Below are 26,993 nucleotides of genomic sequence, written 5' to 3'. Positions count from 1 at the left end.
CTAAATTCAGATTTTCTCAAAGCGCCCTATGATAAATTTTAACAAGTACAATTTGCAAAATAGCGAAATAGCAATATCTTTTTTATTAAAGAGTTAGGACGTTAAATAAAAAAATAAATAAAACACGTATATAAGGTAACAAAAAAATATAATTGAACAAATTAAATTAATTATAATTAGTGGGATGGATGAAACTGTTGATCACCGCACATTTTCTCAAACCTTGGAATCAAACTGGACACAGCCATCTGCATCTCCTTCTCCACATTGGTTTTCGTGCAATGCTTAGTTTTTATCACAGTACACAGGGTCTTTGCTTTGAAAAAGTGCTTGCAATCCTCCATAACATCTGGACATAGAACGAGCACCATCAGTAAAGATACTAATGCATTTGATCCTCTCCAAATCATTTTCGGAAATAAAAATATCAAGGATCTCGAACAAGTCGTAAGCAGTGATATTTTTACAGAAGAGAAAATCTTCTACAATGTTTTATTATCTATAAACTGCACATAGCAAATCAAGTGAGCATCATTATTGTTATCTGTGTCCTCATCCAGCTGCAACCCAAATTCTTTACTATTTTTTCAATAATTGAACATTGGAGGTTCTTCGCTATGTGCAGTATTCTGTGACTGATAGTGTTATTGGACAAAGGCACTTTTGAAAGCTGCTACCCAGCAGACCCACCGATCACAATGTTCACCATATACCGTAGAATGAGTTTTTCTGCGATGGTATGAGGCTTTTTGCATTTTGCGATTCTATGTGCCATCTTTATTACCGAGTTAATGATTTGCATCAGGTCTGCTAGATGTCGCATCTTATCACATTGAATTGAAAGTGAAATAAAATTATAAAAATTTTATAATACAGTATTTCGCGGCGCCCTAGCTGAAGTTATCATTTTATAATACGAAAAAGAAATATAATTTATTTTTTAAATTTAGTATTTTTGTTTTAATTTTTATACACATTATTATGTTTTTTCGTCGTTATTACTATATTTAAAATTTTAGTATAAATTGTTTTTTCTATTTTCCTCCACCAGAGTTCGTATTTGAGTAAACTATCAGTTCGTCACACTGGGTCGTCACGTGCTTGTTGGCAGTGAAAATGTCAGAGGTGGGTTTAGCAAATTTTTCGATTGTTTTTTAAAAAAGTAAAAATTTATTTGGTGGAAACAATCCAAGATACTGCTTCTATTAGACAAATTGCAAATTCATTTTTGAATTAATTTTAATTTGGTTTTGTTTTATATGATTATTTTTGAACATAATATTAAACTACTGCGGTTTTATTATCTGTTTTTATTATTTCATTGTATTTATTAAAGAGGTTTACAGGTTTCTTCTGATATTTGTATTAAAAAACCATTTATGTTTTGTATTAAAGGTTATATTCTTTAATTATAAATAAATATACAAAAACGTATAGCGTAATAATAATAATAATAGTAAAACAAATTAATATTGACGAAAAATGCGACCTACAAAGTTTATTAAAGCCTCTAATGTACAAGTTGTATTTTCAATGAATGTTCAAAATAATAGATAATTGTTTTTCCACGAATTCATTTAAGTATTTCATGGCTATTTAAGAATTTATCTTATAGACACCATATCTGATTTGATAGTTCGGTGATCGGTGACGTATTCGGAATTTAATCTTGGGGAGCCGAGTTGAATGCATAAAAAATTTTTTGGGGCAAATTCGATGAAATTCCCACCGTATGTGACCGATGATTCCTCTCCAAATGTCAGTTTTTACTGTGAACCAATGCTGTACTGCTGCCTATTTTCTAAGCTCTGCATCAGTCAAGATTTGCATATAGTTGTGCACTACAGTGCTCACTATTGCTCACTCCATGGTGTTTGTGTGGGGTGAGCCCCCTAAAATTTTATAATATCAACTATTCCACAAACATTTAAATGGGCTACTCAAAGCAAGCATACTTGTGTGAGTTAAATAGTTAAATGCAATAGTCTTAACAGAATGATAAGACTCCCACTTGCATGCATTTTAGAAGTGGGCTGATTTCTGGGGCTGTATCTCTCATACAGCCCCAGATTCCTTTATTTCCCCTGTATGATTCCTTTAACTTTTTTTGCTCATATGGGTATTGGCAAGCGCCAAATCCGACAGAGGGCGCTCAAAATGGCTGCCGAAACAGGTAAGGAACTGACAGGAAACGTCTTGTAGAAGGTGAAACTGTTTTGGATGCTGGACACACCGTATTTTGTGGATTAAACTCTAACAACAACACCAAACATAATTATTATGATAAATAAAATTATGTTTTGATATTGGAACATTGTGTATACTGCTTAAAGTATTTAAACACTTCTCACCTGTTAACGTGTAACAAAACGTGTAAAAAAAAAAAATGTCTAATTTTTTTTTTGTAAATGGACATGTCTGTCAAAAAATTGTTTTTGTACGCAGATCGGAAAGAAAATATGTATATGAAGATAGAAAATTTACCTATGTCTAGATAACTTTCCAGTCAAATTTTTTAAAATTCTTAATTGAAAATATAAGTTAATTTATGTTTTTTTGTTTTCATTTTAGTATTATGCTTGGCTATTACATGTTTACAAAAACCAGACAGCCCTGCTCTGCACGTGCATTCTCCCTGTAATTGAGATGTATTAAAATGACAATATCTGAGATTGAAACACTAAAGCAACAACATGAACTTTCAGTGTTGTTGTTAGAGTTTAATCCACAAAATATGATGTGTCCAGCATCCAAAACGGCTTCACCTTCTACAAGATGACGTTTCCTGTCGCCGATACAGTCTAGAATTTGACATAAATTCAATGATTTGTTCTCCATTTGGTCATCGCAACAGTCGTCGCCGATGGAAACTGAATCGGCTCAGGCATTGAACAAACACATGGTCGGTTCCTTACCTGTTTCGGCAGCCATCTTTAGCGCCCTCTGTTGGATTTGGCACTTGCCCATAGTCTACAGCTTTGATAAGACCCCAACCATCTCATTCAGAAATGTAATTTTACCTTATTGACTTTTTAAGAAAATTTTTTCCATTTACCTCCCTTAAATATATATAAAAAATATTCACACACACATATAATTAAATACAATTACAAAATTTATATATGTAAATTTAAAAAATTATATATATATATAGTTTTTAAACTAAATTCTTTATATTTGGAAAGTTTTGAAAATGATAAAATTATTTTCAATAATTTCTAAATGATTATAGTTACCAAATAATTAAACAATATTAAGATATTACATATTGTACTGTACATATATGTCTAATTTACTCATCAACCCCCTTTCAAAGGAGTTTTCCCATTCACTGATCCTTAAGATGTTGATGCTGACCTTGTTGGGAAGATTTGATGTATGTCAATAGGATTAATATGCATGTAAAAAATTGCAATAAATATCAGATTATAATTGGAAGGTATGAATCAATAATATGAATGATAAATCTGTATTTGTTTGAAATACTAAATATTGATTATTATGATTATCTTAAATAACCTAACCATTTTATGTGAAGATGTTGACCCACCAACAGTTATCTACAGATAAAATGAATAGTGTTTGAGTTATTCCAAATTATATGTATATAAATGTTACCTCAACAATAAAGATATACTTATTATAAAATGTTAAAAATGTGAAAAATTAAATATTCAATAAAAAAGTTAATCATAGCTTAAATTATTTTTAGTTTAACAAAATATCAAAATTTTTGGAGTAAAAACTTGCATGTCACATATGACATTGAATTGGTACACCTAACCCTTACTTTATGACTGCTCACTTAATAGCATTTTGCTATAATAGCTTTTGAAAAGTTATACCAATTTTCAAGCAATGACTCCATAATTTTTTCAACTAAATAACCTTTTAATTAAGAAAAAGTATTCGATAATGTATTCTAAAATTGGCAACGAGGAGCAAATAATTTTAACCGATATACAAACAGTTTTAATTTATTAATAGGCTTGCATCAGATATATTTATGCATTCTATTTTTAGAATATGTGAGTTCTAATACAAATGTTACAAAATTTAAACTTTGAAACAATTTTGAAATTTATAAATGTGTTCCTTACAAAACCAATTATATAATAATGTGCAATTTAGTAAAAATTAAAATGAAAGGTTTAGTTCAATGTTACAAAAAAATTTTCTTTAATTAAAAACACCATTTTTCTGAGTTAAGTTTGTCATAAAAAGGATTGTAGAGTGATTGATAACTTCTCACTGTTTTTGAAATTGAGGCACTCTCCTATATTTGCCACCTTGTATATTTCAGGGTTTCAAGTGATTTGGCTTGGTCAGTGTGGATGGTATGCTTGATTTATTTGGCTTGTCTTAGGTTATTCAGTGGCAAAGATTGACAGAGCAGGGATCAGGTTTTTTCTTTATGATGTCATATTTGTGTTCTGCTAGCCTTTTAAGTGTCTATTGGACCCAATATATATGAGGTTAGGATTAAGTCTTTCATCTGAAGCTGGGACACTAATTACCCTGGTGCTTGCAAAACAGTTATCTCATCTTTATCTTTATCATTGCATAACTGTTTATACACAGGGATTATGTTAGTATGTGAATGTGGCTTCCTTATGTTCAGCAATTTCTCTATATATTCAGTAGAATATCTCATTTATCAGTATTTAGTAAGCCAGACAACTGCCAGATTATATCTGGCTACTTTTGAACAATTATTTTTAATTAATTTCTAAATAATTTGTTACTAGAGGGAGGTGTTAGGCGCCATCTCTTATTAAATTTAATAATTATAAATCAATTAAATAATTTAGAATATTTTGGAAGAAAAGATTGACCTGGAGCAGGACTCAAGCCTGCAACTCTCACTTATTCTGCAAATGTATTGTCAGTTATGCTACCTGAGCCTCCAGACCTATCACTCTTCCAGACACATTTAATTATAATATAACCAATCCTCAGTTATATCACAATTAAATGTAATCTGGTAGTTGTTTGGCTTATTACTAATATATTGGGTATTGAGATGTTTGTATCTTTATTTAGTTGGTTATTAGAATTATTTGTAGAATGTTCACTTGTCTTACTTGCATATATGTGAGCCAATCTTTGCACCATCTTTCTTAACTCTCTTTATTCAACTATGATGATCTTGTTTTTAATGTATTTTAATTCCTACAGTGTTTCAAGGATGTTCGAGCATTGTGTGAATGCTCATTTAATTAGGTATCTATTATGCAACAATAAAGATGAGATAGCTGTTTTGCAAGCATCAGGGGTAAGTAGTGTCCCAGCTTCAGATGAAAGAATTAATCTTAATTTCATATATATTGGGTCCACCAATAGACACTTAAAAGGCTAGCAGAACACAAATATGACACTGTAAAGAAAAAACTGATCCTTACTCTGTCAATCTTTGCCACTGAATAACTTAAGAACAAGCCAAATTAATCAAGCATACCATCCACACTGACCAAGCCAGATCACTTGAAACCCTGGAAATATACAAGGTGGCAAATACAGGAGAATGCCTCAATTTCAAAAACAGTGAGAAGTTATCAATCACTCTGCAATCTTTTTTATGACAAACTTATCAACTCAGAAAAATGGTGTTTTTTAATTAAAGAAAATTTATGTTTGTAACATTGAACTAAACCTTTCATTTTAATTTTTACTAAATTGCACATTATTATATAATTAGTTTTGTATGGAACACACTTATAAATTTCAAAATTGTTTCAATGTTTGAATTTTGTAAATGGTTAAGTCTAGAAAAGTAATTTTATCAAAGCTACCTTGACTTACATTACTGTTCATTATTAGTACCAAATCTTGCTTACTTTTTCTGCTCTTCCATAAAGTAAGAATTCATCTATGTATGTTAAAACGAGCTTAATGTTTTATGGAATCTTAGTTTCCGTAACAACACCTTATCTCACTGAAAATTATTTAAATGTAATTTTAATGTGTTCTTGATTGTTTGATTGAAAAAGAACAGTTATCAATGTTCCATGGCTTTTTTAAAAAAAACCTGAAGGTGACCTGTAGAACAGGTTGAAAATGTTTGTTGAAGTTAATAAGTAATTCTCAGTGAAATAAGATGTGGAAATTAAGAAGTATTTCGCAGGGTATTAATTATGCTTTGTAGAATCATTGATGCAGGGGTCTTACCATTTTAACACAATTTTGATTATATCTCCTGAAACTGAAGAACCCATTGGTACTTCTTTTTATTGCTTATAAATTATAGCGGTGATCAAAGGACCCAAAAACATTTTTAAACTAAAGAACATTTGTTTGGTAACTTTAATAAGCTGTAAAATAATAACATTTATTAGTGGTTAAATATTTAAACAAATTAAGAAATAGAAACAGATGTCAAATATTTATGCAGTGTTTTGATTAATACTATCAATAAATTCTGGTAAAGCCAAGATGTGTTTTTTATACAAGTGGTGATGTGACTTGACTCAAATTATTTTTTTAATGAAGACAGTTTTTTAGTCACTATGATGATTCATTTTAATGAGATTCAATTGAAACAACAATCTTAATTGAATAATTAATAATTAAAATAATTTTATCAAAATTGTTTTTGTGTTTATATAAACATTAAACTTTTTTTTATTTAGGAAATGAAGAAATATTTATATGACATTATGTCTAGGTAAGTTATTTTAAAAGTTTTATTACTTAAATAATGTTTCTAGTTATATCAAAATGTACTCATTGTCAGTAAAGAATGAACTATACTGTCTGTTCATATTAATGTTGTTTTCTTGAAAAATTTTTTTAACTACAAGCAAGTATTTTTGTCATTTCAAAGTCATCCTCAGGCAAAATGTACATACATAACATTCAAATTTTAATTTTTTTAATAATACAGTCAAACCTGTTTTTATGCGGGGGATAGGGACCGCATTAAAAAAAACGCATAAAAAAAATCTCACGAAACTTCACGAATGGCTGTAAATAATAGTTTTCGCGACACAATTAAAAAATATTTTTTTTTATGCGGTCAACAGGGACCGCATAAAAAAAGTCTCACATAGAAAATAACTCAAAACCGTACGAAATAGAATTTATTGACAACAGATGTCAGCACTTGACTGCATCGTCTGGTCTATCGTCTGTTTTACATATTTTTGTCCAGGTGGTGTTTTGTTGACTTAAAAAGTAAATTATTTCATTTTTCGCATATTCATGCAATAATATTACTATAATAAGTGCATTTATGCTATAATAAGTTTATTTAGCTATAATAAGTCCACGTAAGACATGACGAATCGCACGAGACTAGTCGCCAACTATACCGCACAAATTAAAAATTCGCATTAAAAAAATCGCACAAATAAAAATCGCACATAAAAAGAGCGCATAAAAACAGGTTTGACTGTACATTAAAAGATTCCAAACCTGTAGTTTAAATCTTAGCATATAGTTTTTACAGAAGTTAGAAAAGAGGCAACATAAATTTTGTAGATTAAGATAAATAGGAAGCATGTTATCAATGAATACAAAAACAAAAATGTAACAATCTTAAAATATGAATATGTTGTTATTTTAACCTATTAATGTATTTTGATGTATTTATCTTAAAATAAAACGAATAAATAATGAATTGATTTGTTGTGAAACCGTGTTGTATTGTCTTAGAAGTGTTGAACACAAAATCGTGTTAATAACAATCACATGGCTTTTTCCATCTTTATTTAGTTGATACGGTACACGTTTCGGGCCTTGTGCCCTCATCAGTCAACTAAAATAATATAAGAAATAGTGTATACAGCATTTTAACATTATTTACAGGCAAATTGTATAAACATTTTAAAACGTATGTAACGTACCAGTCTTCCCCCATTTATGGCACTTGCACACGGTAAGTTTGCACATTACAAACCCGAGAATTAGAAGGTTATAAAATTCTTGTACATCTATTTAAATTAAAAAGGTACATCTATTTAATATAATAAAGTAATAAAATTACATCAACTATTGGGTAATAGTGGGACAGGTTCTTACTATTAGTTATCTTCTTTCTCCTATTACAGACGATTAATGTACTGTACGTTTTCCAAGTTCGTTTGAGCACTTCCTTTGGTACGTTTATGTTGAGACGAATTTCAGAATTTTTCTTATAGACAAATTTCTAGACAAGTCCTTCAAGTGTAAGCTTTAGTTTAAACTTTCTTTTATTGAGTGGTGTTTGGATTGTGATAGTTGAAATTTACATAATAATGTGGAGAGGGGTTGAAACAAATTCAAGCCCTCTGGTGGTGTTTTTTGGATGAAAGTATTAAGATTTATAGTATATTTAGCCAGAATTCTGAAATTCGTCTCAACATAAACGTACCAAAGGAAGTGCTCAAACGAACTTGGAAAACGTACAGTACATTAATCGTCTGTAATAGGAGAAAGAAGATAACTAATAGTAAGAACCTGTCCCACTATTACCCAATAGTTGATGTAATTTTATTACTTTATTATATTAAATAGATGTACCTTTTTAATTTAAATAGATGTACAAGAATTTTATAATCCTTCTAATTCTCAGGTTTGTAATGTGCAAACTTACCATGTACAAGTGCCATACTGGGGGAAGACTGGTACGTTACATACGTTTTAAAATGTTTATACAATTTGCCTGTAAATAATGTTAAAACGCTGTATACACTATTTCTTATATTATTTTAGTTGACTGATGAGGGGCACAAGGCCCGAAACGTGTACCGTATCAACTAAATAAAGATGGAAAAAGCCATGTGATTGTTATTAACACGATTTTGTGTTCAACACTTCTAAAATAAATGAATTATTTTAACATTTTATAAAGTGTAACCCATATTGGTGATAGTTTAAGAGTGGGTTTGTTACAGGGTTTTGAATAGTGACTCCAGAGAAAAATGGTCCTGCAGTTTAAACATTGTTTAAGAGGGGAAATTTCAACTCCATAAAGGTGTAAAATCAATCTGTGAAACTTTTCATTTCGGTGTTCTTGAAAATGTATGCTAATTTTCTGATAGTAGCTCATATCTAAAAGGTTTTTTGATCCTTTTGCAGCAAATATGTACAGGATCAAAAACCTTTTGTCTATGAGCTGCTACCTGAAATTACCTGTTTTCAAGATCTCCAGGATGACATTAGTAATACTAGGATTACTATTAATCTTGCTGGAAAATTAAGAGAATGATTTTACACCTATGAGCTGAAGCTTTTCCATCTTTAGCAATGTTTAATCTACAGTTCTCTGGGAATATACTGACTTCTGTTTGAAACTGGAAGTTTTTTTTATAGTTAATAGGGGCCTCCTGTCCCCTTAAGCTTTCCATATCTGGTCTCAACTTTCATTTATTTAACTGTGTTCTCAAGATTAAGGAAGGACAGACAGCAATGGGTGGACACCAAGACTCTAACATTATTACATAATAATGTTGAGAGCATTGTAACAAATTTACTTTTGATCTACCAGAGATGTGGGTTACGTTTTATAAAGCGTGAAATTATAACATTCATATTTTAGGATTGCTACATTTTTTTCTTTTATTCTTGTATTATGGTTGATAATATGCTTTGTATTTACCTTAACCTAAAAAATTTGTTACACCTGTTCAAATTTCTGTAAAAACTGTGCACTAAGACCATGCATTTGCTCTACTTACAGAAAGTAATCAGTCATGCTTGATAGAAAAGTTTTCAGTAAACATAATAAAGATTGATTTAAATTAATTGAAATGTCTTATTATGTTATATACATTTTATTTTCAACATTTAAAAATACAGTCAAACCTGTTTTTATGTGGGGGTAGGGACCGCATTAAAAAAAACGCATAAAAAAAATCTCACGAAACTTCACGAATGGCTGTAAATAATAGTTTTCGCGACACAATTAAAAAATATTTTTTTTTATGCGGTCAACAGGGACCGCATAAAAAAAGTCTCACATAGAAAATAACTCAAAACCGTACGAAATAGAATTTATTGACAACAGATGTCAGCACTTGACTGCATCGTCTGGTCTATCGTCTGTTTTACATATTTTTGTCCAGGTGGTGTTTTGTTGACTTAAAAAGTAAATTATTTCATTTTTCGCATATTCATGCAATAATATTACTATAATAAGTGCATTTATGCTATAATAAGTTTATTTAGCTATAATAAGTCCACGTAAGACATGACGAATCGCACGAGACTAGTCGCCAACTATACTGCACAAATTAAAAATTTGCATTAAAAAAATCGCACATAAAAACAGGTTTGACTGTAATTGTAAATCTAGTTCTTAGATATAGATACTTTAATAGTAATCAATACTTTTATTTTTCATTATCAAAATCATAAAAGCTTTGTCCAATTACTCAATATAACATTATAAAAATTTTTTCTGCAGAATTGATGGCCTTCATAGTATAGTGATTACTGATCGTGATGGGGTTCCTTTATTAAAAGGTAAAAAATTTTTAAAATATAATCATTATTTAGTTAAGATAAAGTTTTAAGAATATTAACATAATTATATTAGTAATACAATAACTATAACATCTATGTTTAAGTTTGCTTATAGTCAATAACTTTGTGTACAAATATAAAATATTTGAAAATAAGGTTTTATTGGAACAGTTTTTATAATTTTATTATATAACTTTTTCCTTTTTATAATAATTGTTAGGTTGTCAACTATGAAATGTCCAGTTTATTAAACAGACTTTAATGATACATTGTATGTGAGCAGAACAGATTTAATCAGTTTCTATAGCTTTCTTCTATCTCAGCATCATGTTCTGGATTTGAAGTAGAAGTGAAGTTGTAATCCTCATTCTTTGAATGCAGTTTTTTTGCAGAAAACTGATGTAGAACCCAAATACCCTTGAGACTTTGCCAATTTCTTGCAGGTGTTTTTGTACTGTCTCCTGAGAGCACTTCAAAAACTATCATTTTCTGTAATGTTTGACTCAGATTGGATTCAACAAGTGTTTGTAAGGCCTCTTAGTTCGCTTGCATTGGGGAAGTGCCATGTTGATGGTTTTTCAAGACTGATTTCCTAGATCAAAATTTTTCAAATCATTGACAATACTTTTATTCACTTGGTTCATTTTCATAAATGTCATCGACATTCCTTGTAGCATGAGCTACATTTGACCCCTTATGAAAAGGACATTGTCAACTGGGCAATGGTCAACTGGACATCTAGGCAACAAAATGAACAACAGACAAAATACAAATTTGTTTTTCTTTGTAAAAAACATTGCCATTCTTTTTTATTGATATACTACTAGATAAATTTAAATAATACTTTTTAAGAAACCAGTTAAAAGAACAATTTTGTAATTAACAAACATATTTATACATATTACATACCTTATTTATTTATTTATTTTTACAAGTCAATAGAAAAGTCTTGAATGACAGTTGATATCTACCCTCAAAATTAACAAATATACATAAAACCAAAGACAATAATTACATAAAATTAAAAATACATTACATTATACATTAAATACAATATACATTAAAAGAAGAAAGTATAAAAGTTTTTTGAAAGAATTTGTTTTTGAAGAACTACTACTATTTTTTTTTTATGTGCTTTGTTAACCATTCTGACATAAAATAATTAACTATGTTACAGTAGATAATTCAAAAACATTTACTTTTCCTAAGTTGAAAATAACCTAAAATAATTTTCCTGTTATTCATAGTTCATAACTTATAAATGTTACCTTGTAAGTCTTAACCATATTTATATTTATATATATTTTACCAATACAATCAATTCCACTTAATTGGGCCAAATCTCAAAGAACGAAAACCAAACTAATAAACTAATACATAATTTAAATGCTTAATTGGGGCAGTAGCAGAAAAGGAATTTAGCAATTTTTGATATATTTTCAGAAGATCCCTAAAATATATCAACACTGCTTACACTAATGTCATGTAGGCCTAATGGTTGGCAGAGACAAAGCAATTTTGTCTTTCACTCAGGCGGTTTGGTTCTTCCAGATGGGGTCAGCATAGTGGGACGTATTACACTGGGATCCTGTCTGAGGTAGACCTAAATGCGAGCTACTGACCCTGCTTCAAATTGGATCGAACGATCTCTTTAAAAAGACTCCTGGACAATTTTTCGAGGTCTCTTGACCAAGTTGGAAGACAGCTAGAGTTCCCTTGGAAGCTGTTGTATGCATGATTACATCTAGATTCAGGCAGCAGCCATCTGATCGTTGAGACCAGCATCCAGAGCTGGCAGATTCTATGGATGCTCCTGCTGAAGTGGCCCATCTCCAAGTAAAGGAAACTGTTCTCAAAAAAAAGGCCGTAAGGTGACTTTTGGAAGAACCCAGACACGTTCTTACTGAAAAAGGGAGAAAGGAAAGATTGTTCGATCAGGAATGGATTGAACAATCAACCCTTGTCTGTGTCACTACTAATATTTGGCAACCCTAGCATAATGCAAATCAGTTATTTATAGTTGTGAGTCTGGCAAATTTATAGTATAAATATTTTCTGTATTTTGGTTTAATAAAGCATTAAAATAGGTACCTAATTATTTTTTTACCTATTTATTTATTTACTTATGTATTACATATTTTATTTTAAAATTTATTATTAGGCCACGATTCCACTAGTGTAAAAACGGCCGTAAAACCCCTCACCATAAAAGCTTTTAATCACGTGACCATGATATTTTATGCCTGAGCAGGGCGTAAAACCAACATAAAAGCGAGTTGAGCAGTGTTCAACTTTTGAAGCAAATACGGCCGTAAAACAGTACCATCCACCAATCAGAAATTAGTGAAATCTAGGTCATTGTGACATGGTGCGAAAATGGTAGAAAATGATCTTTTGTGTAGGTTCTCTCATGGCTATTCTAGAATAGATCTGGAAAGATTTGTCGAAAACATACGAAAGTATTCATGTATCTATGACAAGAGGTATCTCGATTATAATAATGGATGCCTGAAACACGCGATATGAACAGCCAAAAGAAAATCCTTCAATTTAGAGGAGTATATTATAAAAAAGCTAAGCTTATAAGTGCTGTATATTATCTTAATAATATGATAATAAAAGTTAATATATGAAAGTAAAGATATTATTTTTACTACATTTGTAATTATAGTACAGAAAAAACTCGTAGAATATAATCATTGTCTTTATATCGATATATTGCGTATACAACCATACAGGCATAACTTCGACAGCACTGTTGCCGTAAAAACTTTGCTAGCCGGACCTCCACCGCAATCCGAACGCAAACACAAGTAGGTCACGTGATTAAAAGCTTTTACGGCAAGGGTTTTATGGCCGTTTTTTACGCTAGTGGAGTCATGGTCTTAGTTTAATTGGGGCAGCTGCTTAATTGGGCCAAAATGGATTAGTCCCAACATGTCCCGATTAAGCAGAATCAACTGTATTTACAATAATAAATAAATAAAAAGTATCCACAAAATTGTATGCTTGTTAAGTATGCAAAAATTTTTAAGTTTGTTTCCTAGTTAACCAACGCCCACTTGACTATTGCCCAGTTGTCACGTACCCTTATGGAACTCAAAGCATTAAGTGCCTGATCTATATTTCTTCAGAACTCATAGTGGACTGACTCATAAAATGAAATAACCATACAACCAGGTAGAAAAATGCAACATCCTGTCTCAATATAATCATTTTCATTATACAAATGCAAAATAAGATACACTAGAAATGGACATTTCATAGTTGACAACCTAATAGAATGTGTAGTCTTTTCCTGATAAGAAAAGATCACATCTCAAGTTTATCTTTCAGCTTGTCTTATTCACAGGTTTGTTTTTTCATTATGGAGATAAAAAAAATTTTCATGTGGGAGGAAAAAAGATAATTTTGAAATTTAAGAATAAACCATTTGTTGTTAGTACGAATATCTTTAAAAAATTTTATTTATTCTATTTATGCTTTTTTATAGGCTTTTTAACAACTTACTCCGCCTGTCTAGATAAAATCTTGTAACTCAATTTTCACCCATTTCTTAATTTCCAATCTAGAAACTTTGCATACCTTTGTATTCCTGATAACAATATAATTTTTTCGAGTTTGCAAACAATTTTGGCAATTACAAAAAATTCAAATTTGTAAATAAAATCTGAAAAAGATGACACTACAGAAAGTGTAATAAATTGTGTCTTTAAGTCATGCAAAGTGACAAGTGCTTTGATTCTTTTTAGTTGTACTGTCTACATAAAATCTTGTAACTCAATTTTTCATTCACTTCCCAATTAAATGCTAAACCAAGAAGAATTTTGATAATTCAGTATTCCATATATAAAAATAAAATGTAGAAAATAAAAAATGTATTAAATACGAAAAATAATAAATGCGCATGCGCAAATACAAATAGATCACGCATGAAGACTATCCATATATATTATACAATAAATGAATAAAAATAACAACTTACTGGAACTGGTATAATAAAGAGAAAACAACACCTTTTTTTCAAAATTCCAGCAAAATTTTAATCATATAAAAACGTTTTCAACTGATTTCATCAGTCTTCTTCAGTTATTCGAACAAAAAATAAAAAGAACGAACTAGTAATTCAAATTTACAAAATCATGAGAATGGAACGAATTTTCGCGATTGCGCAGACGAAAAATGGTAATAAAAATGCAGATTCTTGACAAACTATATATAATATCCCATTCTTACGTTATCCAATGAACGATTTCCAGGCAGATGACAGCCCATCTGCATCCCTGTGGTTGATGCAATGGGACGTTAATTGTGCCCTATATATTTCTAATTTCTCCATGTGTCTAACGGCCTGTTTAGACACATGAGAAATTAGAAATATATAGGGCACAATTAACGTCCCATTGCATCAACCACAGGGATGCAGATGGGCTGTCATCTGCCTGGAAATCGTTCATTGGATAACGTAAGAATGGGATATTATATATAGTTTGTCAAGAATCTGCATTTTTATTACCATTTTTCGTCTGCGCAATCGCGAAAATTCGTTCCATTCTCATGATTTTGTAAATTTGAATTACTAGTTCGTTCTTTTTATTTTTTGTTCGAATAACTGAAGAAGACTGATGAAATCAGTTAAAAACGTTTTTATATGATTAAAATTTTGCTGGAATTTTGAAAGAAAGGTGTTGTTTTCTCTTTAATAAATGAATAAAATTATATAAAAAAATACGTGGCTGCATTTTTTTTTGTTAAAAAATGTATTAAAACTTTAAAGAAATGCTTTTTATTCACATTAAATGCACTAAAAAATAAATTATTTAGCTATGAATATTTTTGTTTTCTTCATTAAAACTTTTTATCATTTATTTGGTGACAAAATATTTATAATATAATAATATTTGGAATAACATTCTGTAAAAAAAAATTTAAAATGACTAGTTATGTATTATTAGATAGAATGGAATTGTTTCACTGAAATTAGTATTCAGTCATTGATTTATTCATTTTTGAGAAATAAAAATTAGAACTTAAGTGAGATGATAATGTCAAGAAATATTGAATGTAATACAGATCAATAATTACCAGATTTACAGAAAAAAATTGTTAAAAAAATTACAAAAATTTATTAGATTACATTTGGAATTTTATGCCAAAATATTATTTTTATCCATGAGAGAACAATTTTGCTTCCTGGAAACACTGTACTAGATAGTCAGGCAGTCTCTTATCAAATGTAAAAAAGTAATACAGAGGCTCCCTATATATGAACAAGTTACATTCCTGAGGTTTTGTCATAAGTTGAAAACTAACATATAAAGTACAGTACATTTGTTTACAGAACAACCACTTATTGTATGTGCTTGATTTTTTAATACACTTAATAGAATACATTGCACTCAATTACCTCCTGTTTATTAGCATGTATTTCAAACAGTTTTTTCATCTAACACCCTTAGTTCTATGACGTCCAGTTTCATTTCCATGGTAAAAGAGCAACACTTGCATTTATCTCCAGTGCTAGCTTTACTATTACATTTTGGATGCATTTTTGAAGCATTAGTCGTAAACGTTTGTAAAAATTGCAAACAGTAATGAAAAACGCCATTACTCTAACAGTACCTCATGAGCTGCAAAGGATGGTATGCAAACAAAAAATGGCAAATTGCAATAGAAATAAGCCACATTAATTATTTATCAAAAGTTTATTATTACTGGCCAAAGACTGACTTCAACATCACTCCACAGTGCAAGAGAACTTCAGAATCTGTTCAAAATTTAAACATATGATCAAATTGTTTGTAAGTTGTATGTTTGTGAGTAGAGGAACACCTGTAGTTAATTAAATAAGTTAATTCAATTCTTGATTTATTTTCATAATGGACAATTGATAGCACTTTCACTTGTTAAGCATATTTATTAAAAATATGAACACTGACTATTTAATAATTTTAAATGCAATTGTCAATTTGTTTGAAGACTTTCACATCTTTATGCATAGTGTGGGAAATATAGTGTTTTATAATCAACATTTTATCATTAAACATCTGAGAAATTGCAAAAGTTTAATCAAAAGAAGAAATTTTACAGATTGAATAATCATTCAATTATTGAAGTCATTCATATCATTCAAATAGCAATTAGTGATGTGAGAATTGTTCAAATTTTTATAGGTGATTCTCATCTTACATCTTTAGATTGATCCAGCACTTTATACATAAGTCAGTTTTAATATAATTTGAAGCAAGGTTATTTTATATTCTTTTTATACAATCATGAGCAGTTATGTCAAAGATTTAGCCATCTTTCTGCTTATGGATGATTTTTCTTGTGGTCTCCAAATCGATTGTTTAAAGCTTACAACAAGTCTCTTCTTTTTCATCATTTGATCATTTTACACCAGACATACTTGTTGGAATTCAAAAATAACAACTGATGAGCAAAAAGTAGAATGAAAATATTTACAAGAATTAATCTTTAGTTTTTTCAATGTAAATATTTGTTTGCCTTCTGAATTATATTCAGTAACTTATACAGTCAAACCTGTTTTTATGCGGTCTATTTTTGTGCGATTTTTTATTTGCGCGATTTGTTTTGTGTGATTTTTTGTGTGCGGTATATGAATTTTAACCAAATTGGTATACTGCAAAAAAATAATTGCACAAAACACATTGCACATATAAAAAATCGCACAAAAAAAGACCGCACAAAAACAGGTTTGAGTGTATTCACTACTGTGATTACTTACAAATGGAGATCAGTTTAGCCACACTTTCCCAATCTCACAGAAGAAACCTATGAAAATTGAAAAACAATTGTAGCATAATCTGTATTTTACTAATATATTGTAAACTAGCAGTACCCACCACACATTGCTGTGGCTCAAAATGTATCTATTATACATGTATAACACTTCCCTCGCAGGGGGAATTTCAAAAAATCCCTTCTTAGTGTGCATTCTCTTGACGTACCCTATTGAAACGTAATCAAAAATGCAAAAAATCACATCTAAAATAGAGTAGAAGCTTCACGGTAAGCCTTAATTCTGTCCCTCTCCCCTGCGGGGGGAATTTCGACATCTATATTATATAAAAACGTACGTATTCGAATGCAACGTTGTGTCAGAATTTCAAAGCAATCGGTGAAGAACTTTCGGAGATTAGCTATTAGGAACAAATGAACATGTACATTTTTATTTATAAAGATTAATCAGTTTGATTTAACATGTTATGCCAGATGATTGGGGGAAAGAAAATGACTTATCCTGGTTTGAGTTAATCAGGACGTTCTTTCATATTTTATTTTTACAGGATGATCTTTTATATTTTAATAACAGAAGTTCTACTATGTATTATTGCAAAATTTAATGAAAGCTTATATTATAGTTTCAGATGATGAAGTGCCAGAAGTAGCATTAAAACCAAGCATTTTATCAACAGTTGCAACAGTTACAGATCAAGGAGGAAAACTTGGTTTAGGAAAAAATAAATGGATTATGGCAACCTATAACAATTATCAAGTATGTTTATGAAATAGATTTTATCAAAAAATCCTAATCTGTATTATTAAGTTATTTATATACAGGAACTCTTATTGATAATAGAAATGATAACATTATTATTCTAAAATTAGGAAAAGAAAAAAGTATATATAATTTTATATATATATTGTAAATCCTATAAGGGGTTATATATATATATATTGTAAACCCCAATTAAGTAAAACTTCTTACTTTAGTATTGTTTTACTGTAAAAGCGGGGGTTCCCAAGTTTTTTCTTGCATTGACCATTTATTTAGAAGATAATCTTTTCAATTGACTGCCTTAAAATTTTTGTTATTTTCCAAGATTTTGTATAATATATCAAGTAAATTATTAAATCAGTTAATGAATTTTCCACATGATTGTTGTTATTCTTATTTGAAAATTATCTGAAATTCTTGAAACAGTACAATAAATATCTAATTTTTCCATCAACCCCCAATTGACTCTTTAAGTTCCATTGACCCTATTGGTAATCCCTGCTGTAAAGGATAGTTTCTGCCTGACAATTTCATCCAGCAAAATAGATTTGTGTAGACTGTTCCTATCAGCAATCCACTTACTGTCGTTGACGTTGCAGAACAGAACAAGTAGATCTTACTTTTTGACAGGAAAAGATGTTTACATGATGAACAGACTTCCTAAGAACACCCTATAATTGTTATTTTCTTATCAACAACCCTTTGTTTTGTAACAATCAGATGTATTTTAGAGTTAATTCATTATGTAATATTTGTCCATATAGAGACATGTTTGTTTCAACTTTTATGATGATGAAATAAATACAGATGATGAATTTATTGATTTCCTGTGTCCATTTCATTAATTGGCATGATTTTCCAGTCTTGGTGATTAGTGACTGAATTGCTACTAAAGCACTTTGGTTGGGCAGGTTTTTTGTTGTCCATTGTGAGTGAGCAAAGTGATGAATGTGTTTGTGATGCAATAGTTACACTTGGCTAGGGGTGCATTTGCCACTAGTGGCCAATGAGACTGTGGCAGACTGTTTTTCTTGAATCGGATCCTCTGCCTAACTCACAAATGCTGATCTTGTTAACTTTGGCAATACCCAAACTGGTACTATGTTGAGAATGCATCACAATCATGGGAAACAAATGCTCTTTATCAGTCACCTATATGGATTGGATATTACTTGTGACAGTGTTCAATCCAGATGACTGAAGGTCTGAAGAGAAATGAAGCTTTTTGCTTCACTTCTCTTCATGGACCTTACTGGCATACATGATCCTAATGGAATCTTATGATCTTGCCAACATTGCTTTATATAGCTCATTGGAACTACTCGGCTCTCTTCGCCTGGCAACAGTTATTATTTTAATTGTAGTATTTAATTCTCTATTTGATATATAATTGCCATCGTATTAAATTAAAAAATGTTTTTTAATTATAATAGTAATAAAATTTGTCTTATTTTTAAAACTTGCTTGAATAATTTATTATAATTTAATATTATAGGTTATTCATTTTAATAAATCATCTCTAATGGTTAGTCTTATAGCAGCAGCAAATGCCAATACAGGTAAGTTGATATTTTTAACTTAGTTATTTTAGAATTAAAAGATTGAAAATTTGATACTTGTACCAAAATACATTTTAACAATTCATTTAGTGGTAAAAAATTTTTTAAATAATAGATTTTCCTGTTTTTTAATAATCAACTGTTATAGGATATTTAATTTAATAAATATATTTATGAATAGCTGAAAGATTAAACTGAAATATTAATTAAATACCAAATCATAAATAAACTATTAATTTAGAATGTTTGTTAAGTTTGATATACAACTAAACAGAATTGTCACACATGTCAGATGTGTTTATGTAATCATATGCTTAAGAATGTGGGGTGAGTTTTCCTGCCTAGAGAGGGAGAAATTGTGCGCTTCCCTTTGGTATGTCGGGTCAGTGCTGACCAGTGTGTATGGGTGTGGCTGGTAAGAAACCAGTGATGCCAGAGTGTTGCCCACTTGTGGAGAAATTAAAGTTTGAATATTTTTTGTTGTGTTTTAAGGAATTTGTGTGCCTAAACGTGTAAAACAGGAACATTTAAAACATTTAACAATGTTAATTAATTATTCTGTGACCAAGATTCTGGTAATTGTTAACTTGTTTATTTAATAATACCAATTGATTATAATATTTTAAATTATCTCTTAAAGCTTCCAGCATTAGTGGGATGTATGTACATTTAAAAAATTTGAAGGTTTAAAGTATGAAAGAGAATGTTTTACAAATAATATATGTATAGAGTGGTGACTTGTATTTTTGAATTTAATTTATTCTTGGAGGCCATTTGAACTCCAAATCCTTCAAAGTCTGAAGCAGTTTTTTCCTCTAGAAATAATGGAAAGTTAATTAATCCAATCCCAGACCCTTAATAATAGCAATTTTGATAAACTTAAAACAGCAAATAAACAATTTAAGAGGGAAATAACATATTAAATGTCGTAATAATATATTAAAACATGAAGTAAAATAAATAAAATACTTAAATACTGTATAATAAAATGAAAATTGCATTAACTAGTTGCACACCCAGGATACTCTTAGAAGCTTTCAATAAATCTGCATTTTGAAGACTTTGATCTTCTTTTCAGATGTTTTGGAGGCAGTCCAAGATTCAACTCTGTACAATAGCACTGGAATCACACAGCATCTGATTATTCTAGTTTTCGAATAAAGGCATGGCAATTTTCTCATTTTCGTGTTCTTGCCTTTTCTATTTCTGTTCAGATTGCTATATCATGATCCCGGTTATCATTCAAGACAGTTCCCAAGTAACTGAATTTCTCTACTCTCAATTTCTTTTGGTCCAGTCATCAACTTGCCCTGAATTGATGTTTGACTTATGATCATATATTTGGTCTTTTTGATGGTGAGATCTAAAGCATGTTTTTGCTTGTGGTTCTGACTCAATCTAGCATTATCTGAAGGGTTTTAAAATTTGTGGAGAACAGTACCGTACCATTGGCATAATGAATGTTATTCAAATATCCTCCATTGATCTTGATACCAATGTCAAGATCAGCCAGTGCTAGTGCTTCTAAAAAATATTTTCAGAGTATATGTTGAACAAAGTAGGGGATAATACACAGCCTTGTTGTACAACTCTCTAGATCTGAATTTATTCTGTCGGTTGATTTTCCACTCTGACCTGTGAGGTTTGATTCCAGTAAAGGTTGCTGATGATTCTGTCTTTGTTGTCAATACCAATTTTCTGCAATGCCTGGATCATCATTTCATGTTAGCACCTGTTGAAAGCCTTTGTATAATCTAAAAAGCATAATCAGTATGTATGTCACATCCTATATCTCTGCATCTTTGTTTGAGAACCTGCATTGTAAATAGGGTCACTCTAGTGCCCATGGAATTCCGGAATCCAAATTGTGTTTCTCCAGTGGTCTCTTCACATTTTTTTTGTAAATTTTGTTATGAATGATTTTTAAGAAAATCTTGAGTGCATGACTCATGAGGCTGATCATTCTGTATTCCTCACATGACTTGGCATCAGCTTTTTTTTTTTTTTGATATGGTGATAAAAGTTGATTGCAACCAATCATTTGGGATGATGCCTGTGTCATAGATTGCATTGAAGAGTTCTGTTAGTTCATTAATGTTTACTTATGATAGGAGTTTCAAAATCTCTACAGGGATGTCATTTGGACCATTTGCTTTCCTGTTTTTGGATCTTAAGGCTTGTATTGATGGTCCAGTGTTATTGTTTGATAGGTCATTCTCCTCTCTTGTCATTGAATAGTTTGTATTTTTTTCCATATATTAACCTTGTCTTGTATATCTATTGCCAGGTTTCCATCCTTGTCTTTTTTAGCATTGCATGTGTTTTCTGATCTTCTTGTGCACATTAAAGATATCATGTTTTTTTCTGGTATTATTCTATCTCAGTGCACAATTCAGTCATATGGACTTCCTATGCAGATCTTATTTCTCATCGGATTATCTTTTGTATTTCATCATATTTGGTTTTGTCTCAATTTTTGAAAGTTCTTTTTAAGTCCATTAGGTGGAGTATTTTATCGGTCATCCATTCTTTCTTCTTGTTCTTTTGTTTCGTTCTGCAGAAACGCTTATTGTTATTTTCTGGATTATCCCTTTTTTTCTTCCATATATCTTCTACAGATGTTCTCTCTTGATATGTTGCCATCTTTTATAATTCCTCTTGTACTGTCTGTCTTATCGTTGCTTTTTGTACTTCATCTTTGAGGACGGTAATGTCATGACAAGTTTTATGATTTGGGGATAGGCTTATGCAGTTTCAGACGCAGATGGAAAACCAATGAGTTGTGGTCTGATGATACATCTGTACCAGTGATACTGTTACAAAATCTTTTTTATTTATCAGAATAGTCTCTTTGATTTTTAACAATGTTATCTGGTCTTATGGGAGGCAGTTTTTCCTCTTTGCAGAACTGTATGAGGCAAGTCCCTCTTTTATTTTTTTCTCCAAGACCATGTGGTCCAACGATGTCTTCCTCCTTTATATATACAGTATTTCAAATTTATATTTAAATTGTCATTGAGTAAAGTCATCTTTAATTCATCATTAAAACGAATGAACGAAGAGTAATTTGATTGTATTTTGAAGTTATTAGATTTTTTCATATTTACATTCAGACAATTTTTAAATTTAGGTTACTAATTTTTAGAGATTTCTGAATTTATAATTTAATTTTTGTATGATAATGAAATATTTAAAGATTTTTGTACATTCTAACAAAATAACTGTTGTGTGGATAGGTATGCTGCTAAACTTGGAAACAGAATTAGCTACACTAATACAAAATTTAAAGACAGCAATTGATGTTGCATAATAACGATGCATAAATTTATTCAATATTTACAAGTAAGTATTTTTAATTTAAATATTTTTGTAAATAAAATATCAAAGTATTCTTGTAACATGTAGTTAAATTATGATATAAACCAGAAACTATTTATAAAATTAGCAAAATGTTGTTTATATTTTGAGGATGAGTAATAGGTTTTGCAATGTGTTTAACATTGTTTAAAATTGTACATGTATTACTTTATCTCTTATCATATTAAATGAAAAACATCTCTCTAGACTATTTTTAGACAGTTTATATTTGATAAGTCTTACTGTAATATTTATAAAGAAAATTTATATGATTTATTAATTAAATACAAATATAAAATTACAAAGAAAGAAGAGAGATAAAGAGGGGTTTTGGTTTCAGACAATGAATTTATAATTATAATTTATATGTATTTAGTGCATTCAAACAGATAGCCGTCAGTTAACCAGATAATTATACAGAAAGTAATATTTCTAGAATTTGAGAAAGTAAATGACACTTAAAATATTAAATAATTGTTGTAGTAAATAAAAGTACCTCATTATGTTATCATTTGCATAAATCTTACATAAGTCTGACACAACAACTGTTGATAAATTTAGTGGTTTTTCAGTTTATTACAGATTTGATACAGGACAAAATTATTATTAGCTTTTTGTTTCATTCCATTAAAATTTAGAACATTAACATTTTGGAAGAGAGTTGTATGATGGTATTATAATAATAATTTTTAATGAAAAATAAACAATTTTAAATTCTATTTTTATTAGAATAAATGATTAGGTAAAGCACAAAACACTGATACTTTCAGGCCCACCCCACAGGAAAAAGGGGGGTCAAGTCTGGGGAATGTAGTGTCTATGGAAGGGGATGTCTTAGAATAGGATTGTGTGTTCTAGGCATGATCCAATGACACACACCTGTTCAAGAATGAGAGAGCCTGCTATCATGCTGATATCAAACCTGCTGCAGTTGCATCAATAACAAAGCCATTCATCCATTGTCTTGTTTAGCATGTTCAGATACAGTATCAGTTCACTTATTCAGTGTACTGTAAATGAATATGAAGTTTCTCTCTCCAAATTCTACACAGGCATTTAGAGTACAGTGTACTTGGTGTCAATCATTTTGCATGTATTGTGAAGCACATTCTGCCCGTCATGATGATTATACACTCCATTCTGGGAAAACAGTGCCTTATCAGTTCATAAAATGTGCTGAAGGAGTAGTGGTTTGTCATACTATAAATACATCATCGTGTTGCATCATTCAAATTAGTGTGTGTCATGTTTTGCATATTGTGCTGGTGGTAGATACTATACAGGTAGAATGGATGCACATGTCAAGATGACAATAATTGGTGTGTGTGTTTGCTGCAGTCTACATCCTAATTTATATGGAAATTAACATTATACTGGACACATTAAAGGTGTGAATATATTTAATCCTAATTTATTCTAACTAATACTGGAAAGATTCATTTTTTTTTTTTCCTCTGGATAGATGTCTAAGTAGATACACTATATATATTTAAATTATTCAGATATTTAAACATGGTTTTGTTAATTGAAAATACACAATTGGATTAATTTAACTATTGAATAGCATTCAGTGAAATATTTCTCAAACAGCTATCATATCTTAGTTATAAAAATTCAATACAATCACCATGATATTACCGATGTAGAATTCAATAAATAAATAGGCAATTACCTATAACCTGCATTAATTCTCTTTTAGACAAATGTTTTCTTCCATCTTTAATAGTCATCATCAGGTTTCTATGTATTGAAATGTTTGTAAAAGAACACACTTTCCAAAAATTTAAAAAATTGCATATATTGAAGATAAGTACATGCTCATTGTAACAATTTAAAAAAATCAGTCTTCAAACTGGCTTCCTATTTTAAAAAATTTGATGTTTATATAAATTATAGAGACAAACTCGATGACGATCTATTTTTCGTCAGAATATGCTCTTCACGCAGCTGCCAACGAGTCCATTTCTTTAAAATTGATGGCTTTTCCCCTCTTGAACACTTTAAATATCTCCAGCTGTTCAAAATATTTTAGGCTGGCCTGGTCCTCGCACTGTTGCAGTAATCATGCATTATAAAAGTTCACCCTGACATCGTTATCAATGGCGAAAGAAGCCAATGCTGTAGTGGAAAGTCTTTTTTGAATGGTGTATTTATGTTCCTTGATCCTTGATCCTTGTTTTAAGACAACGTGTGGTAGCACCAATACATTCACCAGGACGGTTCACCCTATGATCATAAATAGGGATAGAATATACTCCTGGGATATTATATCGATCCAATCAGCCCTTATCGTTTCTTAAACAAGAGAAAACCGTCGGAGATTGCCTGTAAGCAGTGCTGTTACTTGTAAAGCGGGCTAATTGCTTATTTATTTATTGTTATAAAAATTCATTAATTGTGTCAGATAAATCTAATTTTGTCTGTAGATTTAAAAATACAGTAATTTTTGCTATTATAAAATTCTAGCAGAATTTAACATCAAATTCATCCTGTTCAGAGAGAAGATATTCGAATACAGAGTAAAAGAATACTTTTAAAAAATTTGAATTAAAACTATAAAAATATATTATTTTTACATATATATTCATATCTGTGTATAATTTAAAATAAATTTGTTTATTAATTATATTGATTTTTTTAATGTGTATAAAAGATTTAACGTCACATATTTTAATAACAGGCATTTGGTTTTTGAATTTATTTTGAAGAATTTTACATTACAACAAACTTTTATTTATTTTTTCAGAATTTGATTCTTTACAATGGAATGTGATTTAAGAACAGAAACATAATTTAATATATACAAAAAGCAAAGCATAAATAAAATAAAGTTGAGAACTCACGCAAAGTTTTTAACTGGGTTCCGGTAGAAAAACTTTACTGATTTCGGCATTAAACTATTTCAACCACAAAACCACTGAGTTCGGCGACCCTAATTTCAACCACTCCGGTTATCTGGTTCTTACGTAAGTGTATTTTTGTTAAACTATTTCTTTTTTATTATCACTAGCACTTTCGATGAGTTTATAATCGTCATCTTCAGGTGAAAAGAATTAATTTTAAAAAATGGAATTACCGGATGCCTGTTTTTGAATTCAAAAATTCTGTTCTCCTTAGAACATTCTGCACGTTTGTTTTTTTTTTTAAATTAATTAATTTCACCTGAAGATGACGATTATAAACTCGTCAAAAGTGCTAGTGATGATAAAAAAGAAATAGTTTAACGCCGAAATCAGTGAAGTTTTTCTACCGGAACCCACATAAATAAAATTTTATACATTTAAAAAATTACTTTGAAATTATTTTTTCCGTATACAAAAATACAATATAATTAGAAACACTAATTGTAGAGACAATCCGTGTGAAGAATGATTTGAATTCATGGAAATAACTATGATATAAAATGTGTTTACTATTGTAATATAAGAACTTTTGTAAATTGATGTCAAATTTAACGTATCAAAATATAATAATATGATGATTATTTGTACATTACAACATTGGAGAATGTAAGATATATAAATGCTAACAGTATACTGTATTATAATTATAAATGTTATTTAATAATATGTAAAATTTTTTTAGAAATCTTTGATTTATTAGAGCAGAATTGTTTATACTGTACATCATTAGTAGGATTCATTTATAGTAAGTATATATTGTTAAGATTTCATTCATATTTAATTCTCTATATAAAACTTTGTTCCATAATTCACAATAATTTTGTCTTTTGATATTTACTCTGACCAAGATATATTGTATGCATATAACATTTATGAATATATGCGTAAAAGAAAAAATAGCCATATTATGTAATACTTCCATTTATAAATTTTTTTTCTTGTTTGGATAATATTTTTTCCTTTGCAAAATTTATTTTAACAATTAAACTAAAAGATATTTTTGGTTGTGTGAAATCAGTCTATGTTTATGTCAATAAAATTCATTTAAAAACTAGAAGTTTAAACATTTTATTTCCTATCATTAATTATAATTTACTTAAATATTAAAAGCTAGAGGCTTGTCCTTTTTTTAAAGTTGATGTGCTGCTGTTATAAATGAAAATGTGTAAACAATTTTTTTTTGTATTTAATAAAATTTTAAACAAAGTT

The 26,993-nt window shown here is 29.7% G+C and overlaps 1 protein-coding gene across 1 annotated transcript; it reads left to right on the top strand.

Moving 5' to 3' along the window:
• Positions 1-1,052: 1,052 nt before the first annotated feature.
• On the top strand, positions 1,053-26,993 carry Lamtor3 (Late endosomal/lysosomal adaptor, MAPK and MTOR activator 3). Its single transcript, XM_067266718.1, has 7 exons — positions 1,053-1,125; positions 6,630-6,664; positions 10,385-10,443; positions 17,829-17,962; positions 19,461-19,524; positions 22,761-22,866; positions 25,628-26,993. Exons 1-6 carry the CDS (start codon positions 1,117-1,119, stop codon positions 22,832-22,834), a joined length of 375 nt encoding a protein of 124 aa, XP_067122819.1. The 5' UTR covers positions 1,053-1,116; the 3' UTR covers positions 22,835-22,866; positions 25,628-26,993.

The sequence above is a fragment of the Centruroides vittatus genome, unplaced genomic scaffold (assembly GCF_030686945.1).
Source record: "Centruroides vittatus isolate TY-2023 unplaced genomic scaffold, ASM3068694v2 contig_2818, whole genome shotgun sequence".
Taxonomy (NCBI): Eukaryota; Metazoa; Arthropoda; class Arachnida; order Scorpiones; family Buthidae; genus Centruroides; species Centruroides vittatus.
The sequence above is the reverse complement of the archived record's forward strand: the minus strand, read 5'-3'. Positions and strand labels throughout refer to the sequence as shown.

Coding starts and splice junctions, on each gene's coding strand:
- Lamtor3 (XM_067266718.1), top strand. Junction 6,665..10,384: donor TTATATGACATTATGTCTAG/GTAAGTTATTTT, acceptor TTTTTTCTGCAG/AATTGATGGCCTTCATAGTA. Junction 10,444..17,828: donor TGGGGTTCCTTTATTAAAAG/GTAAAAAATTTT, acceptor CTTATATTATAG/TTTCAGATGATGAAGTGCCA.